This window comes from Orcinus orca, chromosome 2 (assembly GCF_937001465.1).
Source record: "Orcinus orca chromosome 2, mOrcOrc1.1, whole genome shotgun sequence".
NCBI classification, from domain to species: Eukaryota; Metazoa; Chordata; class Mammalia; order Artiodactyla; family Delphinidae; genus Orcinus; species Orcinus orca.
The window spans coordinates 61,463,904-61,488,234 of NC_064560.1; the positions used below are offsets into that span (position 1 = coordinate 61,463,904).

General features: G+C 44.2%; 1 protein-coding gene across 7 annotated transcripts in view; it reads left to right on the forward strand.

Annotated features, from left to right (window-relative positions):
* CRTC3 (CREB regulated transcription coactivator 3) overlaps positions 1-24,331 on the forward strand; it is a 103,820-nt gene that overhangs the window by 67,489 nt on the left and 12,000 nt on the right. For 5 of the 7 annotated variants that reach the window (XR_007475464.1, XM_049705783.1, XM_049705782.1 and 2 more), the window contains exons 4-11: positions 38-99; positions 1,426-1,488; positions 3,596-3,696; positions 11,070-11,105; positions 14,009-14,094; positions 15,998-16,047; positions 21,458-21,675; positions 22,141-22,439. Coding sequence is in view for 6 of the 7 variants with exons in the window: in XM_049705783.1 (XP_049561740.1) it covers positions 38-99; positions 1,426-1,488; positions 3,596-3,696; positions 11,070-11,105; positions 14,009-14,094; positions 15,998-16,047; positions 21,458-21,675; positions 22,141-22,439 (915 nt within the window). In the remaining variant the exon portion in view is untranslated. The remainder of the gene's footprint in view (positions 1-37; positions 100-1,425; positions 1,489-3,595; positions 3,697-11,069; positions 11,106-14,008; positions 14,095-15,997; positions 16,048-21,457; positions 21,676-22,140; positions 22,440-24,331) is intronic. The other 2 variants (XM_033402891.2, XM_033402892.2) reach the window with 2 other exon arrangements.

Here is a 24,331-nt window from a genome sequence, read left to right on the forward strand (position 1 = left end):
TCCATTCATTATATTTTTCCTTTATTGAAAATTCTACTTTGATGGTAGTACATTTGGAGCTAATTACGCCTCGCAGCCCCTGGATGAGAGTTGGCCAAGGTAAGCAAGCCTTATTTTCAAAGATAGGAGGGGCATGTGCTATTTTTGGATGGTTTCGCTTTATTGTATCCACCTTGAATGTTGTTTTAGAAATTTCTAATCTAAAGCACAGGCTCTTGTTTTCTCTTATAAAACTTAAGTCTTTCCATGTATAATCAGACTTATATGAAAGTCTAAAATTAAGTTATTTAAATCAATCTAGATCTTCATTTTAAAGACCAAATAGAAACACATTTGGAATACAATTACCAACATACTACTCTGATTTTTTATTCTTATATTTGAATATATAACGTGTCTTGGTAAGCTACTGAAAGAAACATAAGACTTTAGTAAGCTCCTAAAACTAATTTGCATAGTGGATTTGACCAAGGGTCTCTCTGAGTATTTTTGTATATAGAGAATATATACCAAAAAGTTGAGTGTTTTTGAATGCTGAGGGTGACAGAATATAAAATTAACTGAAAAGATTGTTACATCCGGTGGATGCATGGTATCATTTTCAGATCACCTAGTCAGATTTAAGAGGCATTTGAAATGTATGTATTGAGAAAATTTAGCTCTCTCGGTTGAGATCTATTCTCCGTCCATTCTCGGGGCAAACAGTGGCAGCACTTCCTGTGGATAATGTAGTCAGGACCTGGAAAAGATCGATATGAAGATGAGTGACAGCTGGCCCCTACCTCAAGTAGGTTTTCAGCAGCGCTTAAGAATCTTGGGATCCACGGTTGTAGGATAAGCACAATATTTTGTTTTAAATCATAAAAAGATACCTCCAAATTGAGATTCTAAAAATTTGTATTCAAGAAAAATTGTCTTAGGCTTTCCAGAGCGGGAGGATTAGTCAAATTCATAGTTTCATAAACTGGGCTACTGTAACAGTTATATTCCTCTTCATGGGAGTCTGTGTGGGGTTGCAGCATTTCTGCTTCCAGTCCGGCCAGGCACCCGCATGCACACACTCCACGCACTCGGGGTATGTGACAAGGGGTAGTTTTTCACATATCTGGAGTAAGACCTCACATCCCCAGAGAGGAACTGGTCATAGATTTGAAACATTTCAAAAGGCATTCAAAGGTGCTTGTTGGACCTTTTAAAAAAAAACAAAAAAACCTTGTTATGTGCCCAGCTATCTCATTTGCTCCTGCTGTTCCCATGGATTTGTGATAGTTTTAATCATGGAAATCAGAAATCACAGGAACTGGAGAGGTCAGCCTTGCAGCTGGGTTAATAGAGGAGCCAGTTCTCAAACCCAGGCCGGAGGTTCTCCTTTGCTTCCCGTATATTGAACTTCTTTTTCTTTTTATGTTATTCTGGTTTTTAAAGGCAGCAGCCTCCTTGGAAGGAAGAGAAGCACCCTGGGTTCAGGCTAACATCTGCACTTAACAGGTACATGGCTTGTTTTCTAGTAGAAATAAACTTTAAGCCAGTCGCCTTGATTGTCCTGATGTTTTCTAATATATCATCCATTTGCCAGAGTACGTTTATATCAGTTGTGTTTATATGAAGTGTTTAAAAAAAAAAAAGGAACCCAAATCTCCCACCAGGTCGTGAATGTCTGCTCAGGACACTGCAGCAGTGTGAGAACATGAGGTCTGAGTGGATAACAGGGTCTGCCTCTCTTAATCTGTGACCTTGAGCAAGTTATGTAGCTTCCCTATGCCTCAGTTTACTCATCTGGAAAAGGGAGATAACAGTGCCAATATCAAGGGGTGGTTGTGAGGATTAAATAAGATACATAAGGAACTTGGGAATCGTAAGTATTCAATATACATTAGCTATTAAATGATCACTTTGAGCTGGACCCCAGTGGTAAGTGTTCTACACAGGTCATTTTTTTTGATCCTGATAACATTCTACAAGAATGAGTAGTATTTTCTGTTCTAAGAGGTTATAAACGACTTTTCCAAGGCCACTTAGCTAATATGTGATGGAACTGGGATTTAAAAAAAAAAAAAAATTAGTGCAAAATTTTAACATATACAAAAAAGAGTTGGAAAGGAAAATAGTTATAAGAATTCCGTGTGCCCATCCTTCAGCTTCTATTTCTACCCCGCCGTCCCCCACACCCCCATCCCAGCACCGGCCAGATAAAGTATTTCACCTGTAAATATATCTAACAGTATAAGCCTGATAGGAACCTTTTTTAAAAAAACATAACCACAATGCCATTATTACACTTAACAAAATTAACAGTAATTTCTAACATTATTTAATACCCAGTCTGTATTCAAATTTTCCCAGTTGTCTCTCTGCATTTGATTGATATTCTCCTGAGTCTTTTTGAATCTGTAAAGGAGCTAGAATCTGAACCCAGGGCTCTCTGATCCCAGAGTCCACACTCTTCCTGTTTTTCATGTAGGTTCTGAACCGCCTCTCCCTTTGTCTGAACACAACACAGCCATGGTGCACAGTCAAGCCACATGGCTTGGTGGCCACAGGAGGCCATCACCTGGAACAGCCCACAAAGAAGCATTTTAGATTAATTTCAGGTCTCTCACAAGTTCTTTTTATGGCAGACAGTTTGACCCTTGGATGAGATAAGTAACTAATATCTCTTAGAGTCGAAGCTAAATATAAATTGGAGCTGTCTGGGAGAATTCCAGAAATTTGCTATAGTTCAACGGTTCCCAAAATGTTTGTCTTAAGACTCCTTTGCAATCTTAAAAGCCACTGAGGCCCTCAGTGTTTGTTTGTGTGAGTATATTTGTTTGTATTTCGCTATTGATATTGGAAATTAAATTGAGAGATTTATAGAAGATACTTATTAAATGCATTTAGAAATAAAATAACAATAATAAACTCATTACATGTCGATAAATATCTTTTTTTAAGAAGCACAGTTATATTTTCTGAAACAAAAAAAATTTACTGAGAAGAGTGGCATTGTTGTACCTTTTACAAATCTCTTGAAGATAGCTCGATTCTCTGCTTGTGCATTCAGCCTGCGGTGACATCACAGGTCACAAGGCTGCTGGAAAACTACTGTGCTCATGAGAGCGAGAGTGAAAGGGCAAAGGACACATTAGGGTTATTTTGAAAGTTGTCTTGACCTTGCATTCTCCCTGGAAGGGTTTGAGAGTCACTGCTATCGGTGATCCTTCGTATAGGAGGAGTTATTCTCAGATGGGGAAAGGCTAGTGCAGCCACAGAGAATATACTGATCACAGCGATCTTCTGAGTTGTGAGGAAAACTGGGAAGTTTCTTAGAGGAAGCCGTGAATCCAGGGTCTGCCTTGTTGAACCAGATCATTATGCCATTAGCTTCAAAGGAAAAGATCATACAAGTACAAATTATAGTCTTTTGGGTATGGGCCATCCTCAGAGGCTGTTACTGATCTAAGGGACTTCAGGTAGGTCCAGACCCCTCATTTTATGGATGATTGCAAATCTGTTATTCTTGCCTTCTTTCCTGTTGGTAATTTTCAGCAAAGAACATTGCATTTTCACTAAGGAAAAATGGATTTTCAGCCAGACTCTCTCCTCCCCCCATTAGGACCAATTCTGACTCTGCTCTTCACACGAGTGCTCTGAGCACCAAGCCCCAGGACCCCTATGGAGGAGGGGGCCAGTCGGCCTGGCCTGCCTCATACATGGGTAAGACATGCAGGCCCGATGCTAACAGCATCTGTGCCTTCTCATTCTGTCCTATGGGAACCGGGAGAGAGAAAAGCTTAAACCGCAAGTGCATTTCCCCGATTCGTGGTCCTCAGGGGAAAACTCCTGGCAGGGGAGATGTGTGTGTGCTCACGATGAAATAAGAATGGAGCTTCTCTCCTGCCTCTTCCTTTGCACATTCTCTCTTCTTGGCATCTCTTGACCCTCCAGCTTCCTCTACTCCACACTCTTCCATTTTCAGGCCCTCATCATTTTTATAGGGACTCATAACAACTTGCTAACTGGTCTCCTTATTTCCAGTCTTATGTCCTCCCAATCCAGTTTTATGTTGGGTTCTCTGAAAGTCCTTTTTTCCCATCCAGAATCTGGACAAACTGAGAAATAAAAGTAGAAGTGATGGGTGGAGGTAAATACCACCTTTCTTCCTGACAAGAGGAAGTGACTTCTCTCTGTGGGTCTGTGGCTGTTAAGACTGAACCCCAGAGGGAGACTGACTCCCCCAGTGGCCAGCAGCACTGGCCCAGGGCGCCCCCCGCAGGAGCATCGAGGTCAGACTGCAGGGCAGGGCCGGCAGGGAGGCTGCTCTCCGAGGGAAGGCACGCCCCTGGCCAGGAGGAGCGCGAGCCAGAGTGGAGCCGGCACCCCCCCCACCCCCACCCACCCCCGCTCACTTGTTCCCCTCTTTGCTGCAGGTCATCATTCCACCTCCCTGGGGCCAGAGTGAGTAAAGGGGTGGAGAGAGGCCAGCGGGGACCAGGAGTGGGGAAAAGATTCATGCTGTCTGCTTCCAGAATGAACCCACATCTGATCATATTCCTCTCCTGCTTAAAATCTCAGTGCCACCCCCTCACCTCCCAGAGAGAGTCCAAATCTCTCAGTTTGGAATGACGCAGACTCCAGGATCTGGCCCTTGCCCACCTCTCTCCCTTCTCTCCTCACTCACCAGGCCCTCCCCACAAGTGGGTGAACTACTTCGGTTTCTATTACTGTTCCATCCTCTTCCCATCTCTTCCTCTCTTAACTTACTCCTGGCTCACCTGACCAGGGCCCTCAGCTTTGTCCCCACGTCTGTGGAGCCATCCTTGACCTTCCTCCCTTTGCCAGCCCAGAGCTCCCCATGTCCTTCTAACATCCCAAAGCTCCTACCTATAGATGGCCATCTCGGCACCTGTGTCACTTGACTGCCTTTCTCGTGAATGTGCTTCTCTCCTTCTGCTCCCTGGAGGTTTCTTACAGTCAGCGTCTTATGGTCTTACCTTCCGCACAGTGCCTGGCACAGAGGAGTCCTCAGTGAGGGAGAGTGTGGAGAAATTACTCAGTGGCTTATGTGTACAGAGCATACTCTAGTTGCTGAATCTAACCTGCATGTGAACCAAGTCTGGTTCACTAAGACAAAGACCAAGCCTGCCTTTCTGGAGTTTATAATCTAGTAGGAACAATGGTCCTGAACTATCCATTCCTTATGCACACTGACTCTTGTCCATAAATAGGGCTGTGTGTTTGGTCTTGAAATGGGATTAAATAAATCTTTGGCCAAGATAATGCTAGCTTTTCTAGTTTTCTTTACTTTTTAGGTAGTTTAAACCCTAAATAGTCTCTTTTCCTTCTGAGGAGAATATTCCAGGTCTTAAGTCCTTGCATATAGTAGGGATGGGATTTAATAATCCCTATATTGTTGTAATAATGCTGCATTTGTTCCCTTGGTGAAATTCAGAGATGCTACATTTACCTGAACAGTTTGTCAAGTATGAGCTCTTATAGAATTGGTTAGGACCGTCTAGCTGTTTCCACACATGGGGATATGAGAGTAAAGCTGGCAGTTATGTTGGAATTGGATATGGGTCCACTGCTTACCACTTAGAGAGGTAGGATATATGGGAAGATGGAGTAGTTTAGCTTCCAGATAGGTAGGGTTATAGGTAGACTATAGGCATGTATAAGCCTAAACAAGGTGCAGCAAGCGCTTAGTCTCCCCGGATTGGGAGGGAACCAGACTGATAGGCTTTAACCTGGAACTCCCCAAAAAGAGCTGCATTTCTGCTTCTGACATTCCTTCATTCGTGTCACCCTCTGTTTAAAGTTTCCGCTTCTCTAGAAAGGGCCAAAAGCCTACAGAGAACAAGGTAACAAGATCTTGAGGCCTGCATGCAGAGAGAAAAAAAAAAACACACAAAACTATAAAGAAAGTGATTGAGTGAAATATTTATGCCAAGAGTGATGTAGCCTCTGAGGGAAGAGGTGAGAAATGTCAGAAGGTGTGAGTGAGGATGAATAAGAAAAGCAGAAGAATGTCAGTGTTGATCCTAGTAGACAGAGCAATACAAAAAGCAGAAAGAAAGAAATCCTGGAGCAGAATTCCTGGGTCACTCCTTTTCACATCAGCAGTTAGAAACCGTTGGGCCCCAATATCTCTCAACCGTGGAAGGTGGGCCGACCTCCAGCTTGGATGTCTGAACTGTGTGCCTCCTTCTGCAAAGTTGCCTTGCAAGTATAGCAGAACTCAGAAACACATCCAAATATGGATGTGTTTACATGGGAAAGCCAGTGTGTTTAAAATATTATTCAAGTCTCCAGGGATAGGAATTATTTCTGGAGAATTATATTTGTTGGTGGAAGCTGTTTTAAATAGTTTCATGTACTTTTCCCCCTGTCATTCATTAAAGTTTTTCATTTTCTTTCCTTTTGGACTTTAAAAATATCGGCTAGCTTTCCAAAAGGTATTTCTTATTATAGGACCAACCAAATAAAGTAAAGATTTAAAAAGTGATGGGAAAATATAATTGAAGCCCAGAATTAGGCTCCATAGCAGAAGCAATAACTGCTCTTTCCCTGGGAATCTTTCCTGAGCATAATGATGTAACCTCAGTTAATGTTCCCATTATTTATTTGCTTTTTTTTTATGAGCAGATGATAAGGGAGCATCTGCTCACAGCTTAACTACATAAACAATAAACTATGATACATTCATGAGCAGAGGTTTGTGTCCCAAGAAAACAAAGCCATTAGACTGATACGTAGTTAGTAATTTTCATAATGGTTATTGGGTTGCACGGCAATTAGCCATCCATGGTAAGCAGTTGATGTAAATTCTAGAAATAAACTTTTATACATCCAAACAAGATTTTTATAATTTCTCTCTTCTTGTTTAATTATCCAGAATTTATAAAGAGAAATATTGATCATTTCCCTGGCAGCATGTGCAGTTTAATTATTGTTTCACAGGCACACCCCCCCACACACACACACACCCCCCCAATGGGTAAGCATGAGGGCACTCTGTGACACTTGCCCCGTTTCCCTGTCCCATAGCCTAGGGACTGTCCCTATCTCCCCTCCACTCCTCACCAGCGAGTGGAGGAGGGGGCTGCGGTGGTCCCTGTCCTTTCAGGGGGCAGTCTAGAGCTACGGGCAGAAGAGGGCATGAGGGTTGTCGTCTTTGCACCCAGAGTGGTAGATGCTGAGTGTCACCAGCTTTGAGAACTACAGCCCTGAGCTCCTCCCCAGGAAAAGAGGCCTGCCTCCCACCTCAGTGACCTTGCCAGAGGCAACACCTTTGACCAGCAGCAGTTAACTTTTTTTTTTTTTAAACATCTTTATTGGAGTAGAATTGCTTTACAATGGTGTGTTAGTTTCTGCTGTATAACAAAGTGAATCAGTTATACATATGTTCCCATATCTCTTCCCTCTTGCATCTCCCTCCCTCCCACCCTCCCTATCCCACCCCTCTAGGTGGTCACAAAGCACTGAGCTGATCTCCTTGTGCTATGCGGCTGTTTCCCACTAGCTATCTATTTTACGTTTGGTAGTGTATATATGTCCATGCCACTCTCTCACTTTGTCCCAGCTTACCCTTCCCCCTCCCCGTATCCTCAAGTCCATTCTCTAATAGGTCTGTGTCTTTATTCCCGTCTTGCCCCTAGGTTCTAAATGACCTTTTTTTTTTTTTCTTAGAGTCCATGTATATGTGTTAGCATACGGTATTTGTTTTTCTCTTTCTGACTTACTTCACTCTGTATGACAGACTCTAGGTCCATCCACCTCACTACAAATAACTCAGTTTCATTTAACGTTTAAAATGCAAGTAACCCTGAAAGAAGCTTGACTGCACGGATAGGAGGAAGAGGGGGATGGCAAAAGCATCCCAGATCTAAAGCGGGGCAAGAGTGTCACCCGGATGACAGGAGGGCCCAGAATGGGGAGGCTGAAGCCAGAGGCTTCTTAAAGGACACACGCTGGTTGAGGGATCTACCCCCTGCCTCTGCCTCTATTCAGCAAATCAAGGCTGTGCTAGGAGTTATTTTAGATTCATCAGGCATGGGAGTAGGGAGAGGGAACATGGTCTCCGTTACACTGGGTCAGCCCTCAGTGGCTCTGAGACTTCGAGGTTTCTTGGAACACAGATGCAGCCTTGGTCATGGCTGTTCCATCCCCTGTGGAACTGATATGAGTTTCCTCTGTTTCTAGATATCCAGTCACAACTCGTTCCTTTTTATTTTTATCCCTTTATTTGTAGTTGTATCATATGATATTTTTTATCCAGTAGTAAAAATCCAGCCGTGGATATTTTGGTTATACGTTAGCTTGATGCTGACATATCAGTTATTGCCACCACCATCCTTCTAGTTACCTAAACTCTAAACCAGGAGTTAGTTGTCTTTAAATTACTCTCATTCCCATACCCCTCACACCCATTCAGTAGCCCGGCCGTGTTCCTTCTCCCTGCAGGGTATCTCAGGTCTGCCGCCTCTTTTCTGTCCTCACTGGCAATAAATACCCTACTTCTTTCCTTCTTGCCTGGACTATTACAGTGGTTTTTCCACTTGGTCTCCCTGCCTTTAGGCTTTCTCCTTTCAATCCATCTCACACTGCTGCAAGAACAGTCTCTCTAAAGCTTAGCTATAATCATGTCACTTCTCTAACCAAAACCTTCTATTCCCTGCATCAAGCCAGATTACTCACAGACACCTTCAGTCCAGCCTCATCTCCCCTTCCTCCCATCCTGAGCTCCAGCGAGACTACACCATTCTCTGCCCCTGCTGTACCCTCCCCCTCTTCCTTCTCCTCCTGTCTTTACACTGGGGCATCCCCTTCATCCTCATTCCTGAGTGTCTAAACTCCTCCAGGTGAAGCAAGTTGGACATTCTGAAGGCACACAGGCCGGAGTTCTGCTTCAGACTTCCTAGCGTGTGATCTTGGGGGTGATAATAGCCCCTGCCTCATGGGGTTGCTGTGGGGATGACCTGAGATCATCCATGTAGGTGCCTGGCACGTAATAAGAGAGCAGTCACAGTGGCTCTTGTTATTATCATCCCCGTCATTGTCCTTCAGTGGCTAACTCAGGTGCCACCTCCTCCACGAGGCTTTCTTTCTGTCCCAGTCTGAGAGGATATTATGTGGGGTGTCTGCTCCCCACTCAGGCAGTTCCACAAGGTAGCCATCAGTTGAGTCTGTTCCAGGGACAGGTCAGACTTACTACTTAAATGGAAAACTGGCCTTATTTATTAAACCCAGAGTGACTGGTGCCTTAATGATAAAGAGATGCTTCAACATACTATACCAGATTGCTGTGTCAAACTTCGTTTTTTATCTGTAATAGAATTGTCACTTTTTAAGTGATCTCAGTGGTTAAGTTCCCAATATGAGGGTCCCAGGGAAACCAAACCAGGAATCAGAAGCTTCTCCCCCTCCTTCTGATGTGCTGATCGTAGAGCCACACCTTCCGTCTCTCCGCACCTGTCTCCTAGTGTTCTGCTCACACTGCCTGTCTTTAGTAGGCGTGTTAGATCGTGACTAAGCTACAGCCTAGTCCAAGTCTCTCTAAGAGACCATCTGCAGTAAAGTCCTCTGAGCTGATTGTTTAAAATGTAGATTCCCGGGCCCATTCTCACAGCTTCTGAACCAAAATCTGTGCAGTTTGGACCCACGAACTTGCATTTTAGCAAGCTTACCCAAATAGTCTTTATGTGCACTAAACAGAGTTTTAAATCACTAACTTGGATTCTGTTCTGTGGGCCTGAGAGAAATGCTGTCTTTATGAGTGTTCTTAATTTTTAATTTTAGTGCTTCTGGGGATTCTCAGTATTGTCCAGCCCCAGGGTGCCACTAAAATTTTATATCTTCTGCCTGTGTTATAGAATTTGCTTCCATGTTCTATCTTCTCACCTACACTGTATCGTCTGGCCACACCTAGCAGTCAGTGCAGGAACTTAATTATGTTCAGTGTATGGTTATTAGACATTTGGCTTAAGTTTTATAGACTAATCAGGTTAACTTATAGGTTAAGCTTATTCAGAAACATATTTAAACCTGAAGTAAGTTATATTTAAAGGCTTAAAACTTAAAAATTTGTCCTGATCTTAACTGAAAACTCATATGGTATATTTGATTGCTCCACAGAGAATGCTAACGTATTACATTCTTGGCACGATTCTTTGGTTTTAGCTTAGAGCAATAGGATATACTCTACTTGTCATCTGCAATATATTTTATGGATCAGAATTCCTTACAAGTCAAATTTTTAAAACTTTGTGAATAGCTATCATATATACGATTTAAATTGACTGAGACTCCAGATAAGTTTCTTTTAAAAAAATATTTATTTGTTTAATTTTTGGCTGCATTGGGGTGTCTTAGTTGTGGCATGCGGGATCTTCGTTGTGGCACGTGGGCTTCAGAGCACATGGGCCCTGTAGTTTGCAGCACACGGTCTCTAGTTCTGGCTCCCGTGCACAGTAGCTGCGGCGCTCGGGCTTAGCTGCCCCACGGCATGTGGGACCTTAGTTCCCCGACCAGGGATCAAACCTGCGTCCCCTACATTGGAAGGTGGATTCTTAACCACTGGACCACCAGGGAAGTCCCAAGTTTCTTTTTAAAATGACTGTTTGTAAGAAATATAAATAACAGTACACAGCATGGAACTTCCAGTTTGTTTCTCTAGACACGCATGGTGAGTGTGAAACAGTGATGTAGACTTTTTTAGTTACCTCCCCTTCCCCCCACAATAAAGCATTTGGAAGAGAGTTTCGATCTATATACTTCTTTTCTTTGTGATTTGGTTAGAGGTTCTCAGACTTTGTAAATTGTTCTTCTTTCAGGACAGAGGCAGTAAAAAATTTTAAGATGGAGATAATTTTAAATAAAAGTAGATAGGCACCAACTTGAGACTTAAATTAGCCATATCTATTTTAATTTTATTATAAATGCTAATGTACACTGATTTGACCACCAGTGTACCGAAATTGCCTTGGAATTTTCGAAATTCTATTTTGAATCAGAAAGACTTACTAATTCATGAATAAATAAAGGTGAAAGCACCAACCACATAAAAGTGTTTTTTTTTTCTTTCCCACTAGGTTTCTGTGATGGTGAGAACGACGTACATGGGGAAGGTATGAACTGATTTCACCTACCTGTGCTGAGTGAGATACTGACTTTAGTATTCATAACCTTCTTTCAACATCTGAACTAGTTAATACTCATGTTTTCAGGACTTCCCAAAATGCTGACAACTGCTGATGGGTTTAATTTTCTGAGATGCTCTATAAAATTAAGGCTAGCCATGATCAAGGCCACGAAAAAGGAAATGTGTGGTTAGATTACAAGGCTCCTCATCATCTGAGTCCCACAGCCCCACAGTCACAAGGTTGTGCAGGGAAGCAAAAGTTGTAATCACGTGAAAATATTAATAAATTGGTCACTTAAGCCATTAGTTGTTCCAATATCCTTCCTTCCTCAGCTGTCTTTCTCTGCCTGTTTAGAAAGTTTTGTGAGTCAGTAATTGACAGATATAAATAACGTGAGGAAAATGCAAACTGATTGCAGAATGAAATTGCAAATCTTGCAGAAGATAATGAGTTTCATAAAGCTGATTAAAGTAACGTTGGAGGGCTTCCCTGGTGCCGCAGTAGTTGGGAATCTGCCTGCCAATGCAGGGGACATGGGTTCAAGCCCTGGTCCGGGAAGATCCCACATGCCGTGGAGCAACTAAGCCTGTGCACCACAACTACTGAGCCTGCGCTCTAGAGCCCGCGAGCCACAACTACTGAGCCCATGTGCCACAACTACTGAAGCCTGCGTGCCTAGAGCCTGTGCTGCGCAATGAGAGAGGCCACTGCAATGAGAAGCCCATGCATCGCAACAGAGTAGCCCCTGCTCGCCGCAGCTAGAGAAAGCCCACGTGCAGCAACGAAGACCCAATGCAGCCAAAAATAAATAAATAAAATAAATTTTTTTAAAAAAAGGTAATGTTGGAGATCTACTAAATGACTCTCGAAGCCATTGACAAATGAGGGTCTGACACAGTTCATTTATTCATTCAGTACCAGGCACTGTTTTCTTTTCCCTAAAATTTTATAATCTGGAATTTAGTTTTCATAATCTAGAAGTGAACAACTAAATTAGGTTTATGTATCGCAGCGGTCAGGACTCGTGGGGAATATGATAAATGAGGAGCATCTTGCGCCAGAGGCACAATTCTCTTTCATCATCTTATATACTCGTTTCTGGGCAAGCCATTTTAGGCCATGAGTCAAACCATGAAAAGTTGAAACAGCAATAAATATCTAATCCACTAGGACAGAGATAAAGAAATGGCTTCAAGGTTGTTTGCATTCCCCCAATGACTTCTCTGAAGAATTCCCAACCAATCTTGGATATGAAGAGACTAAAAACAATGAACTACTCTAAGGAAACAATCCCCTTTGCGGTGCTGGAATACACTCCAGCCATACTCCTGTGACCAAACTCTTATAAGAAGTAGCCTTGAGTCATGAAGCTACCTCACTCGGCCCTTGAAACTTTTCCTATCATCTAGCAGTACATTACAGAAACATTTTTTAATTCTTGAGTCATTGTATGGCTTTATAAAGGCTCTCAAACCTATTATTCCTGTCCTCCAGTTTGTTGAGAGAGGGCTGTAGGGCCAGTGTTTACCAGGTACTATTTTAAGCACTGCCCACCAGTGCACAAAATAAAGGCCCTGCCATCATGGAACTTACATTTCTGAAGCAGTTTACGTTGACAGTTAGACAAGTTAACAAGGAAGCCAAGAAAAGGAAGAAAACAAGAAGGTTGACAAAATAAGCTTTTCCAAAGAGAGTGGTTTGACGATCAGAATTAAGACACACCTGGGATCATTGATAAAGCCTGGAATATTTGAGCAGAAATGACTGCTGTTGTGATGGTGCTGAGTAGGTCACCTGTAAAGAGCATTGCCTAATTCTCAGAATTTACTCTGAAATTTCAGTCTGTTTGAAGTGGCTTCTCTCTGGGGTCTGTCATCCTGTGTGGGACTAAGACAGGACAGTCATGACAGTCACCCTGGAGCTTACATGGTCACCAGAACCTAACAGCACTCGTAGTTCTGAGCGTCACCCGTCTCTCTAATGAATCCCCTTCCTAACATCAGATCCCTTAATTCCTGAGGGTTGGCCCTTTGTCTTCTTGTCTCTCTCTGAGAACAAGAAGTTTTCCCTTTTTCATGGCTCAGCACTCCTGTTTTACCTGGCAGAAAGCCCTGGATTGGTCCCTTGATACAAAGCCAGGCTGTTTTACAGGCTTTAAGAGCCAGGAGAGGGCCCTTCAGCTGCCCAGCCTTAGTCCTCTGGGTTCTCAATTCCTCTTTATCCCCCACTCCCAGCCTATGACCAGGTAGCTTTACTGCCACCATGTCTTCCATGTAATATTCCTCTTCTCTCTTTGTTATCTTCCTCGTTTCCTCTCTCCTGGATTTTTGTGGGTCTCTCCTCATCCCTTTTCTTCCATCCTCTCCTCGCCAAGTTTGAGGGCCCTTCCTGATCTGGCCTCGACCTTCCTACCCTTCTCCTTTACTTTCCCTACACTCCAGTTGAAAAGAGCAGCTCTGCTCAGTAGTCGTCCACCACTTCCTCTCTCTCTAGGCCTTTGTTCTTATTCCTCCCTCTCTGGGGGTGTTCATTTCCTGTGTCTCTAAAGGGCTCGCCTCAGTGCCGAGCCCCAGAGGCCAGCGTGGGCTCTTCCTGGTCTACCCTTGAGCAGCACTGAGCTTTCGCTCTTGTGGGCCTCCCCCGGCTTCTCCTTCCGGACATGGGTATTCACATTTTGTCCTTTCCCCTGACTAGAGTATAAAGTCCTCAAGGGCTGAATCCATGTCTTACTCACCTATGCCACACCCATGGTAACGCTCAAAACACCTTCCCTGGTAGACAGGCAATAAATATGTGTTAAATCAATCATTTTTACAAAGATAATTGGTTCGGCCAAAGGTGGGATGGCTTCCTTCTAACACAGTGAATGTGCTTCTTCTCCCTTTTAGTTGTGTCTTTCCCCAGCCCACTGAAGGAAGAGAATCTGCTAAACATTCCCAAGCCACTGCCAAAACAGCTGTGGGAGACCAAGGAGGTGGGTGGACAGCTATGTTTGTTGTCACTGAATATTTGTACTTCAGAGGTCATCGTCAAATTCTGCTGAGGAGAAAACAAGAGGAATTGGGAAAAAAGGCAGAGCGGATGTCTGGGGACAGAGATAGGAAGAATGTACTAGGGAATGATGGTTCAAATAAAAATTATCATTGTTGATGAATTAGTACAGCGATCTCTTGCCTTCCTAATTTTCTGAATTTACTCATTCAGAAAAACCTGTTGGTCCTTCACATCTCATTTGTATTACAAGAAGCACTGAAACCTGGTTACAAGTCACAGGCAGATTTTTCTGTTTTGTAGCCAACACTGCCTTCCAGTCACCAGCTTCTGTCCAGAATTGCTGGTTTACCAGATACTACTTTCTTTAATCAAGGCCATTTGACCCGAGTCCTCCAGAAGTCAGAAAGGAAGTGCTCTGTTAAATGGTTTCTAAGAGCCTTCGAGTACTTGTCCCTGTCTCCACCATGGCTCTCTCTGTAAACTCACCTGCTGTGGAAGAGAGGGAGGTCCCAGCAGTACCTGAGTTGGCCTTTCTTCCCATAGAGAAGCTGTTGCCTTTGAAAGAAAACAGTGTGTCTGCCCTGGCCCTGAGATGTGCTGTTGCAGTTGCTTGTATTGGCTCGTGCTTGACCATCGCCACCTGTTCAGGCTTCCTTTAGTCAGTTCCAATTTCTTCTGCCAAGTCTACCAAAGTCATCATTAGCATTAGGGTGGGCTTGAATGGTCTTTTGTAAAAGCAAGATGTTTTGATGTTTAGTCTTTGGGGGAATAAAAGAGATTTAAAATTCACATACTTAAACATAGGAGAAGCAGCCCACTGTCTTTGGCTATGGAGGCCCAGGTGGTTTTGGAGGCTTTTATCGGAGGACAACTGTATCTTCCCCACAAAGGGGGCAGTGGCATCCACTCTTCCCCAAGTACCAGGGAAGATGTGCTCTCTTTGGGAAGAGGTGTTCGTCTCCTCTTTTAGTTCTTTTTTTGCCACACCACACGGCTTGCAGGATCTTAATTCCCTGACCAGGGGTTGAACCCAGGACCATGGTAGTGAAAGCGCCGAGTCCTGACCACTGGACCGCCAGGGAATTCCCCTCATCTCTCTTAGTTCTTATGGATTTGCAGTTCTCCATAAATCATTTCTGGGTGAAGAGTTGAGTCAATGGGTTCATTCATTTTATATATATATATATATATGTATAGCACCTGTTGCCAGGCATCCTGGGTGCAGGGATACAGCAATAAACAAAATGAAAATCGCCCCCATCCTGGAATTTAGATTCTAGTTGAAATATTTTTTTTCTTATGACATTAATTTCCTCTTTCTTCATCCTGTTTTATTTTTCTCTTTTCTTTTTTCTCTCAGGCCAACTGGAAAATGAATGTTTATTTAAAAGCTCTGTATGAAAAACATTGGCCTTTTATAAGAAAATAATATTCATCTAGAAGATAAATTAAGAAAGCATCAAATTAAGAAAATTTGTTAATATTATGCCTCCGTTATGCCTGGAAAAGTCTAGTCAAAGCTTAAATGGCGGGCTTCCCTGGTGGCGCAGTGGTTGAGGGTCTGCCTGCCGATGCAGGGGACGCGGGTTCGTGCCCCGGTCTGGGAAGAGCCCACATGCCGCGGAGCGGCTGGGCCCGTGAGCCGTGGCCGCTGAGCCTGCGCGTCCGGATCCTGTGCTCCGCAACGGGAGAGGCCACAACAGTGAGAGGCTCGCGTACCAGAAAAAAAAAAAGCTTAAATGGCTGCCTTGTGGGGATGCTGTTTATATGTGCTGACTCTCATTTGCACTGACTAGAGTCCCCAGATACCTGCAAAGACGCTTTTTAAAAACTTGAATTTGGCTTGACAGTGAGTAAGCCCAGCTTTCTGTGTCTCTCCCCAGATCCAGTCCCTGTCAGGGCGCCCTCGATCCTGTGATGTCAGAGGTGGCAGGTAAGTAATGTTCTTTCAGTTCTTGGCTCGGAGGGCATCCTGAAGGTTTTCCCAAAAGGAAAGTCTTAAAGCTTCATCAGAGAACTCTTGAGAAATTTCACTTGTTATACATAAGTTGAAAGTCAACTGAATTTTCACAAAACAGCAGCTCCCTTTTGGTACTCATATATCATTTAAAGTAATTATATTACATAATTGCAATAACAAATAAAACCGCCATAAATACATTAGAGAATAACACAGCTGACTCTCAGTAAACACACAACTCCACGGGTAGAAGCAGAAGCGTGCCCGCATTGAGAGGGGCCCACCAGCCTCGCACCTGTGGCAGCTGTGGGCCCCTGGCAACTTGCTGACGCAGAAGTTAACTAAGAGAGTTTGTACAAATGTACTGAATGCCACAGAACCATACACTTAAAAGGGATAAATTTTATGTATGTATGTTTTACCACAATTTTTTTAAATTAATGGAAGATGCATAAATAGGAAAATCTGCAATATAAAAAATTTCTATGGAACAATTAATTAACGTATTTAGGAGTATACAACTTTACTCCCTGAAAGATTTGAGACAGCTTTCAAAAATATGTGTAGTACTAAAAGATTAAGATGTTCTTGAGGAAATTGGGACCAAGGAAGAACACGGAGATGACAGTTAAGGAAGCCCACACGTTGACAGACACTGTGAAGACGCAAAGACAGAGCCCATCAGTGCCATCACTTGAGTGACACAGACGCTGGGCGATTCTCGCGCGGGTCTTCGCAGAGAGGACCGAGCCCTTGGGACGCACAGGCGGTGTCCGGAGAGCACCAGGGGAGCCACCTGGGGCTGTTGACCACAGCATCCCTCAGGGCTGCCCCGCGGGCTTGGAAACAAGGGGCCAAGATCATGTGGCTTGAAATCAGGACCCTTGCCTGATCTAGCTGAGTACAAGCACGCATTTCAGAGGGTCTGCAGAGGAACTAAATCTACATCAGGCCATCCTATTTATCATTCTCCCCAGTAAAGCCTTTTCTGGGTATCTTAACTGCAGTGAGTTCAGGGCACTCCATACTTAGTAGCTGGAGTGCAGGCGTTCTTTTTGGCTAGTTAAATATAAACGCATGTAATTAACAGCCCGCTGAGCCGAGATGATCGGAAATTCAAAAAGCCAGCCAGGACACGTGACTGGAGAGAAGACCAGCACCCCTAGAGGTGTAGGATGTCCCCACAGATAGGGCTGAGATTCTTCTCAAGGGCTCATTTTGGCTCAATCCTCAGACAAAGGAGTGATGGAGGCCCCGAAGGCCTACATTTCAGAAGGGGGCTACGGTACTTTAAACCTCTTGTCCCCACCCGGGAGAATCTTGAAGGAGCTGTTTCTTAGATAAGGAAAGTTGCTTTCTTGTTCTTATGTTAGAGATAGAATTCTATTCAGTGATTCCTATTCATTCAGGTATTGATTGACCCCCTAATTCTAGGCACTGGGGTAGAGCAGTGAACAAAACAGATCAAGTCTCTGCTTTCAAGAAGCTAATGCTCTAGTGGAGCGAAATAGGCAAAAACAATTAAGCAAATAAATATATGTCATGCGTTGGTAAATGCAGTGAAGAAAAAGCACAGTAAGGAGAGAGGCAATGAAGGGTGTCTGGGATAAGATGATATGTCACCAGAACCTGGATGAAGGGGAGGGAAGGGCAGAGGGGACAGCAAGACCCTGAGTGCAAAGACCCTGAGGCGGGAGCATGCCTGCAGAGTATGGAGGCTGGTGTAGCCTGACTCAGAGTAAGGTCAGAATCATCAGAGGGTTTTGAACGAGGGAGAACATAATCTGCCTTATATCAGATCCAAGAGATGACTCCAGCAGGTCGCAACTATATTTGGAAAGTTACAACTTGTATTCCTCTCAATTGGAGAGAAATTGCTTTGAATGTCACTGACGACCTGGGTCGTGTTTGTCACAGTTACCTTCTCCATCCTTGCTCTGTGCCGCCAGACGCTGTTCAGCCTTCCCGCCCGCCTCCTTCTGCCTTCATTCCGACCTAAGCACCCATGGAGCTCTCTTCTCTCAATCAGAGAGCCCATCTGCCCTCATAGCAAGCAGCTCTGGGTTCTCAAGTTTATTTCCTAGTCCTTGGCCTTAACACTGCAACCAGCCATCCGAGAGACAAAGTATCACATTCAGTTTTTCTACAACCAAAATCATCCTTCTTCCTCATCCATCAAATCGGACACCTTTCCTGCTTCCCCATTTCTTTTCAAGCCTCCACAGTTATCCCAGTCCTACTTTTACTAAGAAAAGAGAGACCATCAGGAATGAGTGCTCAGCTTCCCTCCCGCCCCTACTTCCCCCCTCGCCATCCATTTTTGTTTCTAGTCTTAGGGACACAGGTGTCCCTCTGTTCAAGACTGTTAGCCTCACCCATGTCCCTGACCCTTCCTGAGGCCTCTCTCTCCTGCTTATCCTTCCCTCTTCTATGTTTTCAGCCTTTCCCTCTCTACAAGGTTTTCTATCTGCGTTTAAATATACTTAAGGATTCTGCACTAAAAAGTCCTTCCGTGACCCTGCATTCCCTTTTAGTTACTTCCTTCTCATTTCCAGAATTCTCAGCCACACTTTCTGAAAGAGTATTTACTCTTGAGGCCCCCTCACTGCTTGTCTATTCCTCAACCCACTATGGCCGGGCTTCCACCCCCACTGTTCCGATGGAGCTGTCCTCAGGAGACATCCCATGACAGGTCCTCCCGTATTACAGAAACTCAGTGTCTAAAGCAGAATTCGTTGTCTGACCCCACCACCTACCCTTATCCCCAGTCTACTGGTGTGCCTCCGTGTTCCCTGTCCTGGTAGGGGTGGTTCCACTGGTCCCCATGGCAGAAAATCGGGAGTCATTCCCGATCGGGAGTACTTGCTTAAATATCTCCAGAAGTCCTCCCTGTCTCTCCACCTCCACGCCCTCATTATGTCTAGTCTGATTTTCAGCAGCAGCATAACTCACCTCTCTGCCTCCAGGCTCTGCTTCTCACACCCTGTCCTCCCTCCCCCAAGTCTGTCCTAAGAATGATGATGTCTTTTCCCTGCTCTCAACCTTCCACTGGCTTCTTGTCATCAACGCATCAGTTTAAGCCTCATGTGCTTTCTGCCTCCTCCTCCAGGCCCATCTCCCATCATATCCACCCCTCCTAAACTTGACCTTCCTGCAGCAGCTAAGTTCCTAGGGCACACAATATAGTCACGTGCCTCTCTGCTTTGCCTGTGCTGGGAACTCTACCTGAAATGATTTCCCTGTTTAGAGTGTCTGAATTCTCGAGCCTTCCAACTCAGTTCAGACGTCCTCCAGGAAGCCCCCTCCAGCCTGCTGGTCATTCCCTCCATACCTTATACCATCAGGTTCTGTCACTGTACAGTAAGTCCCCTACACACGAACCTTCAAGTTGCAAACTCTCGAAGATGTGAATGTGCGTTCACATGTCCAGTCACGTAAGTTAGTTCACGTATCTGGTGTACATGGTCACGTGTGTGCATCCTCTACAAGTGGTTATGCCTTTGTGTTCTTTACAGTACTGTTTAGAGTACAGTCCTACAGTGTCTTTACTTCAAGCCCAGCATGTCCGGAAGCAAGCGTAAAAGCAGTGGTATATAGCCAGTAATGGTAGTTGGGTATCTAGACTAACTTTGTTGGACTTACAAGCAAATTGGACTTATGAATGCGCTCTCAGGATGGAACTCGTTCGTACGTAGGGGACTTACTGCACTACTGCATGGTATTATGTTGCAAGTTGTTTTCTTTATGGCTCTTTCTCTCTGCTCTGTCCGAGTCTCTTGAGGCCCTAATGCCAGTGGCTGGCACCCAGGAGGCGCTCTGCTGGTGTGTGCTGTATTGAGTCCGGTGTCCTCAATCGAATTCATAATCTCTCCCTGCCGCCCCATTCCTGGCTAACGGCACTTCCTCCAACCATTCTCCTCCTCTTCAGCCTCTTTGTTCTCTTCCTAGATCATACCTGAACCACACAGGCGCTTCTGACTGGTTCCCCGCCCCTCTCTTTCTGCCCCCTTAAGCCATCCTCCACGCTGCAACCACAGTGGCGTTTCTAAAATGTGATTCTGATGCTCCAATTTAATCCCGGGCTCCCTGTCTCCTGCCTTCCCTGACCCAGAGTCTTCAGAGCATCATGTCATCATGCCCTTGTTTTCTCCCTTACCTGCCTCCCCCACCTCATCTGCTGTCCCCTGTTCCCCACTCTGCCCCGACACCTTGGCCGTGCTGCGCTGCTTGCAGTTCCATGTGCACAGGGTCATGTGCTTGGTCAAGGCTTCCCTTCCCCACCCATCCTCACAACCCCAACTCCTGCTTCTGCGTTCCCAGCGTCACTTGTATCAGACCTGGCCCAGCGAGCTTCCTGCCGTACTGCAATCGCTTGCCTTACCGGTCTGTCTCTGGCCTGCCCGCGAGCTCTAAGAGCAGTGCCCCCTCAGCCTGGGCCACGCAGCCCCTCCCTGGGCCCACACTTCAGAGGTCTCTGCTCCCGTGGAGTAAGGAGTACAAGGAGCCACAGGGGATGCGGAGCTTGGCCAGAGCTGGCCCCTAGGCTGGGACATCCATAAGCGTGCCCTGCGGTGCAGAACAGGGCTGGGGGGAGAGATGGTGGCATGGACTGAGGGTCGGGGCTGCCTCTCTGCACGTTCTAGTGTGGAGCTCCGAGGAGTTGGAGAATTCTAAACTTGAATCTGGCCTTCCAGGCTATTACAAAGGTACAATTTGTCAAGACAGAAACATAGAACATAATTCATTTAAAGATTTATTGATTTGATTTATAACTTAAAAAAATTTAAACTAGACGGTGTACTAGGCCTCCATTTGTACTCTTGCTCCAGGCCTGCACACACCCTGCTCATTCATCATCCCACCTCCAGCAGTTAGCCCAGTGCCTGGGCACAGAGTGACCACCCAACAGATTCTGACAAAGGAATGGTCACATCTCTTTCTCACTTTAAAGTTTATGAAAACTGTAATTGAAAAAATATATCTTGGAAGGCATCTGGTTGATACAGAGATACTTTTTTTGGTAGGAAAGATAATTTAGCAATGTAGCAAAAGGAACGGAATAAATAGAAAGCAGTGCCTCGCATTTTATATAGTGCTTTATAATGTTCAAAGTACTTTTGCATCAATAATCTACTCTTATCTCGGAAAATATTCCTGTAACGTGGGCATCCTTAGTCCAACATACCAGGTAAGCAAATCGCACTTCAGAGAGGTTAAGCCACGGATGCAAGTTTTCAGAACAAGAAAGAGGCAGAGTCTACACAAGGACTTAGGTCTTTGGCACCAACTGCTTTTATTGAACAAGGAAAAGTATCATACATGTCCTATTCCCCAGAGCAGCGGAATGCATTTTAGAAAGTAATACTTATCTTTCTTTTTTCAGCGCTTTTCCACACAGTGGTCAAAACATGGGCCTCTCACCCTTTCTGGGAACCCTGAACACTGGGGGGTCGTTGCCAGATCTAACCAACCTCCACTACTCAGTGCCCCTGCCCGCCTCCCTGGACACCAGTGACCACCTCTTTGGTAGTATGAGTGTGGGGAACAGTGTGGGCAACCTTCCCGCTGCCATGACTCACCTGGGCATAAGAAGCTCTTCTGGTAAGTATTCCCCACTCCATAAGGACCTTGTCTTTGTCCCCTGGTGGCTTAACCATAGGTGGTACCTGGCCAGGTGGTACACTGGACAGAGGCTTCCAGGGGCCCTGCGCGGAATTGGTTGTCCAGCCCTGGGGTCTGTTCCTTGGGTGGGAACAGAGTACACTGAACATTCACCTCTGCTGCCCCCACCCCGCTTACCTAGTCCTGCTCTCCCAGTGTGATTTACACAGTCTCCTTCCTGAGAAAAAGCTATTCTCATCTTGATGGCATCGTCCCTCTCAGTCTGAGTGTACCTTTTCTTTGCCATTGGTACCATTTTCAGTAGGAGAGTTGCCCAGAGCTCCTTCTCATACAGAATCATCATCAAATACAAATAGTAGGAAGTCGAGTTTTCTCTAATCTTTGGAAAACAGAAGATTTGGTCTGAAATTATGACAAGTAACTTGTGAATGTGTTGTCTTCTAGGTCTGCAGAGTTCTCGAAGCAACCCCTCCATCCAGGCCACGCTCAATAAGACAGCGCTTTCCTCTTCCCTAAACAGCCGCCCACAGGCATCTGCTCCCAACGCCTCTGCGCTTCACTCTTCGCTCCGTCTCTTCTCCCGTAGCAACCCGTCTCTTTCCACCACAAACCTGAGTGGCCCCTCTCGGCGTAGGCAGCCTCCCGTCAGCCCTCTCACGCTTTCTCCTGGCCCCGAAGCGCATCAGAGTTTCAGCCGACAGCTCTCTTCAACCAGCCCACTGAAGCCGTATCCTGCCTCGCAGGTAAAAGCAAACGAACAGCGAAACAGACTGAAGCAGTTAGGAATTGGATTAGGTCCTCACACCGAGCACTGTCTGGTGAGGTCTGAAATGCGGTCAGTTCTCACTTCTGTGCGAAATCAAATGATTCAGAATGCACTAATGATTTTCCAACAGCAGATTTGTTGTGTTGATTGCTCTTAAGCAAACGCTGAAGAGTTTGCAGTACTCTGGTGAAGTTGGAGCTGGAGGGAAGGGTCGGGTGTAGAGGGCGCAATCCAGGCATGTCTGAAATAGCTAAGGGAAGCCAGGTTGGGATTTTAAATTTGGTATGGAAAATCAATAATTGACTCTATGAGCACTTTGAGCCACAGAGGAAAGCCAAGGAAGACATTTAAATACCTTCCTGAAGCTTTGATATTGGATTAGACCTCTTCCCTAATTACAGCAACAGATTTCATCAACAATACTTCTATTGTTGATGAAATACTAGGTACAATAGGATCATATCTCTGTAAAAGGACCCAAATAAATCTGTTTAGAAAGAGGCACATTTTGAAGTCACAAGCCTGTTACAGAAATTTAGGGTGGGAAGGTCATATTTTGACTTGTTGACTTTGTTTCTATTCTAAGTTCTTAGGGTGGCTCTTACTACCATCATGAATGAATATGTTTTTAACCTGTTGGTCACTCCCTAGATACATTATAACATCACTTACCACTTCACTATAAATGAGTAATGATTTAGCAAGAAAGAGTTGACAGAGCACAGCAGAAGGAGTTAGCAGGTCCAGTTATTAGTCACTCTTTACCAATTAGTAGCTACGGGATTTTTATTATATGAGTAATCCCTTTCGGGAGAGGGTAAGAGGGTATTTCATAATTGTTTTTTTAGTGCTTATTTTCATGTTATTGGATTGCCTTTAATTCTATTTTGCACGATTATTTTATAGGATATAAAAATATTACTCCTTCTTTCTAGTTACATTTTAAGGAGAGATAAAAAGCATCCTTTTAAAGATATTTTTGTTTGCTTAATATTTTAAAATATTTTTTTAAAAATCAGTGTTATTCGTGCACATAATTTAAAAAGTCAAATACTTCTAAAGGGCTTGTTGTGAAATTACAGTTGTCTTCCCCTCCCTCCCCGACTAGCCATATTTCTCACTGCCTGGAGATGGCTACTTTTGACCATTTTAGCTACTCTCTTTGGTATATCAGCATTATTTCATGCTTACTTTGTTCTAGATTTTTAGTGTTAGGTACTATCTAATGACATCCTACCATGGAAAATTAGGGGTTAGTTCTCTTTCAGCTCCCCCAATCCCCTCACTCCCCACTCCCCACACGTATTTCCTACTCACCCTCCTCATCTTCACAATGTGGTTTATTATAGTTTTGTTTAGAGCAATACTCAGTGTTTAGTGTTTTCATGGTTATAATAATGCAATCAGAGTTGAACCATAGTTTACTGTGAAATAACAAAATGAACATCTTTTTCTCCTGGGAGTTAATAAATGTCTTACTTTTTTCTCTGTATGTATTACTTATTCAATCCCAAACTCTCGGGGTTGGGTAGATCTCCTCTCAATACAGTTAAAAATGAATCCTCTAGTAGCTTTACAAGAAAGAGTACATGTGACCTGGTGTGACTTCACCGTGTCTTCATTCTGCCCACCATTTAACTAATAATTGGCTAAGCATAGAATTCAAATTTTAAATAATTTTCTCTTGAAATTTTGAAGGTATTAATCCATTGCCTTTTAGTTTCTAGAGTTGCTATTGAGAATTCCAATGACATTCTGATTCTTTTCTTTTTTTTTTTTCCATTCTGATTCTTAATACTTTGAATTAAATCTCCTTTTTTTTTCCCCTCGAGAGGCTTGTGGGATCTTCTTTTTGTCCCTAGTGTTCTG